The 5,658-nt window shown below is 59.1% G+C and overlaps 1 protein-coding gene across 1 annotated transcript; it reads right to left on the bottom strand.

Moving 5' to 3' along the window:
• Positions 1-60: 60 nt before the first annotated feature.
• On the bottom strand, positions 61-5,419 carry GDF1 (growth differentiation factor 1). Its single transcript, XM_074565342.1, has 2 exons — positions 4,307-5,419; positions 61-3,277 (listed from the first exon to the last, which is right to left on the bottom strand). The coding sequence occupies exons 1-2, from the start codon at positions 4,677-4,679 to the stop codon at positions 2,442-2,444; spliced, it is 1,209 nt and encodes a 402-aa protein (XP_074421443.1). The 5' UTR covers positions 4,680-5,419; the 3' UTR covers positions 61-2,441.
• Between the last annotated feature and the right edge of the window lie 239 nt (positions 5,420-5,658).

Here is a 5,658-nt window from a genome sequence, read left to right as displayed (position 1 = left end):
GGTGGCCTCTAACTTTCAATGGTGAAACCAGGCAACGTTCATTAAAACTTTAGTCTGATTGTATAAACTTCCACGTTTATTACTTTTTTTTTTTTAAACACAGACTAGTACAAAAGTGGGGGGTGTGCATAGCGTACAGGGGTAAGCAAATGAACTGTGCCATCTCCGTTAAACGTCCCTCCCCGCTCCCCTCCTCTGCCTCAGAGGGGACGAAGCCCCGGCGTGGTCTGTGCTGGGGCAGCTGCAGGAGTGACCGGAGGCTCATCCTAGAGGTGGCCAGTCCCGCGTGGAAGATCTCCTCCCTCCTGCTTCCCCTGAACGTGGAAGTGGCACTTACCCTCATCGCGGCCAAAAGCGAGACCTGGCTGCGGTTTGGGGCTGCCCTGGGGGGGCTCAGCATCTGCTGAAATGCTCCTTAGAGCTACTCCAGGGCTGTCACCCACCTCCTTCCACCTCACCGGCCCTCTGCGTGCGGGTGGGGTGATGGAGGGGGGACAGTGACCCTCCATCGCGCTGGAGAACCAGGTCCGCGGCCTGCTGTACCCCCTGCACCGTAAATGGAGTCTGCCACAGCACCAGCACTAACACACCAATACTTCAAGGTTTTTCTTAATGCTGCTCATCTTAAATTCGAAAGAAATGGCTTCTGCTTGCTTTAGTGAAGTCCTACTCTAAGCCCTTAAAACATTTACGTGCTTGAAATGGGTTGCAGCAGAGCTCCTCCTCATCTGCTGGTGCGCAGCGGGGCCGCCCCGGAGCGCTCTGCTCCACGGTGCTGTCAAGAACCCCAACAGGATGCGAAAATGTTAGTGCAGGACCCAGCTAAAGCACTGACAGTCCCCGAGTCGTGGTGTTCAGCGACACAGTTCAGTGGTGTCAGCACAAACGCGGCCCCGGGGGCCAGGAAGGTGTTTTCTCTGCAGTGGTTAAACCTCTAGCGCTTCCCCGGAGGGAGAAAGCCCAGCGTTGCCTGGGAATACTTCATCAGACCATGAAGACAATACGACATCGGTACAAAAAAAAAAAAAAAACAACCAACAACAAAAAATAATCTATGCTAGGGTGTCAGGTTCACAGTTAAAACAACCACAAAAAATTCAAGTCTAACTCAGATTCCTTTTCTGTCCTCCCCTTGCCCCCCCAAAAAAGCAGAGCTGCAGGTGTGTCAGGAACGTTTAACATGGGCCAGAACCTGACACAGGGGAGGGCTCAGCGGCTTCAAACCTCCAGCTGCCGAGAGACGGCGCAGCCCGGAACAGCAGCGGCTCCTCCATGGGCTGCTCAGCCCCGACTGCAAAGCTGGGCCCGTGCTGGGCTCCACCGCGCTGCTGCCACGGGCATGGAACAGCCTCGGGGAGAGCACGGCCACGCTACTGCCATGGCCGGCTCCCCCAGAAAAACCCACAAATAAAACAAAAATAACCCTAAAACCCACAGCCACGTGAACGTGGGGGCTTGACGTACCAGGGCTGTAACGCTGCGGCGCTGCTGTTGCCTGATGCTCGGCTGCCATCTGGCTCCAGCCGCGGGTCAGGCTGGTCCTGCCGCCACCGGGGAGAGGGGCGGCAATTATCCAACGAGGTAAATTAAATACCGCCTGAGAGCAGGCTGGGAGGGAACAAGGTGTCGCTGACTCCACCATCTCTGCACCAGGACACCACATTCCCCGCGTCACACACTCCTTCCTCAGCCAAAAATCATTTCTCACACACCAAATTCCCCACAGCCCCCAGGGGCTGCGTTTGCCCCCCACCCCCACCCCCTGCCCCAAATGTGCCCCCGTGCCAACAGCCCACTAAAACCAGCTCAGCCCTGAGTTCCCACAGCAATAGAGACACCTGCGAGCGCTGCTCCAGGCTCCGACGCCGCCGGGGGAAGGGAGTCGGTCGCGCAGCACCACAAGAATGCGGCTCCTGCCATGACACCGTACCTCATCCCGCAGCGGGACCGGAGCCACCGCGGCACCTCCTCCCAGCACAGGCCCCATCAAACATCATCTCACCAAAAAAAAAAAAAAAAAAAAAGGAATTTCTTTTTTCGCACTAAGAAAGCGGCAGCGTATAGTTGAAAAGCAGAAGCCCAGCGGGTGCTCGGCCAAGAAGGAGAGGGGTCTGGGATTCACAGCCTGGTGCCACCATCGCCCGTGGGGAATGGACGAGACAACCGGCGCCAGGCTTGATCATAATCCCATCCTGCTCAGCCGAGGGCTGAGCACCCAGCCCTGGATAACTCACGATCCGCTAATGACCCCAGGGTGCCAGATCCCCTCCCCGGCTGCGCATGGAGAAGGGCAGCCCCAGGGCGGGCTCCAACAGGCGATGCACCACGGGGAAACTCCCTCAACACCATCACAGCGGGGATTAAACGCACTCGGATTTATTCCATCAATCATTCAACGCTTCAGCCGGGACTGACCCCCCCCCCCGGCACACACGGCTCCGCTATCTGCAGCCGCACTCGTCCACCACCATGTCCTCGTAGTGCCTCAGCACCACATTGTCGTTGTTGTCGTAGTAGAGGATGGAGATGGGGGACAGCCTGACGGGGACGCAGCAGGGCTGGGGGGTCCCCTCGGGGTCCAGCGAGTGCACCATGGTCTGGAGGATGGCGTGGTTGGTGCTGTTCAGCTCGGCCGTCAGGGGAAAGGGGCACTCGCCCAGGCAGTAGTTGGCCATGTAGCCCTGCGGCGCGATGATCCAGTTCTCCCAGCCCACGTCGCTGAAGCTGATGTAAAGCCGCCGGGGCTTGCAGAGGTTGCTGGGAGTGACGGGGGTGTAGTGGGCGCTTCTCCTCCTCCTGGAAGCCTTGCACTGCTGCTGGCTGAGGGTCACCACCAGCAGAGAGGTGTCCAGGAAGGAGTCGATGCTGGCGCAGAGGCTCCGCAGCCCCCGGCTCGCCAGGGCTGATGCACCGTCTCCGCTGCTCACCGAGATCTCCAGGATCAAGCCCAGATTCCTGCTGTGCGTTCTCCAGTCCTTCGCCACCCCGCTCAGGTTGAAGAGAAGAGACTTGTGCAGCTGGGCGAAGGACTGCTGCACCAGCAGCTTTCGGACGTGCCCGTGGGAGGGCATCCCCCGGAGAGACATCTGGGAGGCTTGGTAGAGCCTCAGCTCAAAAACCTGTCCCCGGCTGGAGGTGTGGTAGGAGTTGTGGCTGAATTTGATCTCCAGCTGAGCCATCGTCAAGCGCTCGCCCTCCTCCAGCACAGAGAGATTAAAGTAGAGACGCTTCTGCAGACACAGCAGCTTCTGGGGCTGCCCGATATGAATGAAGTGGCCTGACAAAGAAGGAGAAATAGAGGTGGCGGCGGTTGAACCCTGTCACGCTGAGCGGGATCAGCCTCCCAGTGCTCCGGTTTAAGCTCTTGGCTGCACAGCGAGAGGAAGATGGGGCTGACGGTGGTGGCAGCCAAGCGCACCCGCAGGCGTCGGATGGAGATGACAACGATGCAGCGGGGTCTGTCAGCCTGATGGCACGGCCTTCAGAAAGGTCTGGAGGCACAACCGCCAGCCTGGGCTCCGGCCTGCGGCGCGGGGATGCTACAGCCATTCCAGCATCTCCCCTGCTTAACGTCTCGGGGAGTTATTTTTCCCCGGCTGTAAATATCTCCCCCCAGTACGGGGCGGGTTGTGGGGTGCCAGCTGTTTGGGACGGAGGGGAAAGGAGGGCAAATGGCAGCAACCTTTAGGGACTGGTAAGCTGCCTGCTGCAGCCAGCCCGAGGTTTCCCTTGGAAACCTGGGATCACAAGAGAAGAGAAGCTCCCTGGTGGCTCGAGACCAGGAGGACACCGACCAAACAGTTCCCGAGTAGCCGAGAAGGGCTCGGAGAGGCCACGGGCTGCAGCAGATGTGCCGCACGGTCAGCCAGAGGCATGAGGGCAAAAAGGAGGCGGCGGGGAGGGGACACAGCCAAGCGGCCGAGCATCCCATCCCCATCCGGAGCTGGGTGCCGGCCTCACCCACAGCCACGTTACCACTGCCCAGGTGAGGAGCCACCTCCACCACCGCCAGCCCAACCTGGGATCAAACCAGCATCTTCTGAACTTCCATGAGGGGACTCCAGGACAGAGCCTTACACCCGCTGCCTCCTCTACTGACTCCTTTCTAAACTGTACGTAATTATCTACGACGACCAGAGCTTACACAGCAGGGATCGCTCCTGGAGACCCATTCTAAGCAGCGCCCCGTCCTGCCCCAGCTTCTCCCACCCAAGAGCCAGAAAAGGCAGAACCGGAGCAAAGTCTCCCCGCCCAGAGACCAGAAGAGCTTCCAAAGGACAGGACCCAAACCACGGCGTTTCTGTACCTCGGTCGGCGAAGACACGGATGATGTTCCCAGGGACATTAAATTCCTCCACCCTACAGGCATCCGCCAGGTCTTTGTCTGTAGAAGGCAGCAGCGTCTTTCTCTTCTGGAAGATCCGCCAGAGCACAGACGGCACAGGAACGGGGGTTTTCGGGCTGGGCTTGGCGCTCAGACCCAAGGATTTTAAGAGGAAACTTTCCTGCAAACTCAACTCCATGCCCAGAACCAGGCTAAGGAGAGCCCAGGCGAGACCGGCTCTGAAGCTGGGGAGAAGCCACATTGCTCCTCTCCTTCCAGCAGACAAAGAGCAGCCCGGGCTGGGGACCTGAGGCCGGGGGTGGGGGGTGTTGATGGCCTGATTGGAGCCTTTCATCTGGTTAGTGCTCAATTAGCACCCAGGGATTCCCAGGATTGGGCAGAGGGTGTGAACGGTCCCCTCCAGGCTCCCCCGGACCCGTTAACCCTTTCAGGCTGCCCCCTCCCTCGGAGCTCCTACATCTCCCACATCTCCACACCATCGAGGTCCAACAACAAAGTCCCTGGTGGCAGGGAAGAGGCTGCTCTTCCCCACACAAAGCTGCCGGCATGTGGAGCGCTGCTCCCATTCCACCAGGTCCAGGGGGAGACTCAGGTCTGGGTCTCCCTCTTGCCCCCGGCTCCCAAATCAGCTTCCCCCCGCCCCCCCCAAATCACAGCATCCGACATTTCTCTCTCAAGGCCGTCAACTTCCAGCACACCGAATCTTCCAAACTCTCCCTTTGGCTCCCTGCCCACAGGACACGCAGCCCCAGGGCCAGCACGGAAAGCCATCAGCGCCCACCCCCAGCGGCATGGCCCCTTTCCAGCCATCCCAGCAAACCCGCAGCGGCACACCGATGTCGGGCAACCAGTCACCCAGCTGAATGACGAAGCCTGGGCAAGCCGGTACCACGAAATTCAGTTTGCCCGCACGGGTGCTGACTCGGCACCGCCATTACCCCACCTCGGCACCGTCACTGCCCCAACGCTGCTACGACCGAGCAGAAAGAGGCCGGGGCTATCGGTTCCCTTCCTTTCCTCCACCCTGCAAATCCCGCTTGGCAGCCAAGGAGCCAAAGCACCGAGACGTGCCCCACTAGGCGACGACAAGCGAGAAGGTGGGAGATCCTGCCACCGCTCCGGACAGTTTCCATCAGCCCAAGTCACATTTCACTTTCTGGTTACCGAAGAACTTTTCCTGTGGCTCACGCAATGAGCCTGGAGTTGCATCAATAAAACAGACCAAACAAGAAAACAAAAAAAACACCCCAAAAGACAGTTAACCACGCTCTGATGGCTGGAATTAATGCCCTGAACCCCCACCCTCTGCTGCC

Source organism: Larus michahellis, chromosome 23 (genome assembly GCF_964199755.1).
Source record: "Larus michahellis chromosome 23, bLarMic1.1, whole genome shotgun sequence".
In the NCBI taxonomy this organism is placed as follows: domain Eukaryota; kingdom Metazoa; phylum Chordata; class Aves; order Charadriiformes; family Laridae; genus Larus; species Larus michahellis.
The sequence above is the reverse complement of the archived record's forward strand: the minus strand, read 5'-3'. Positions and strand labels throughout refer to the sequence as shown.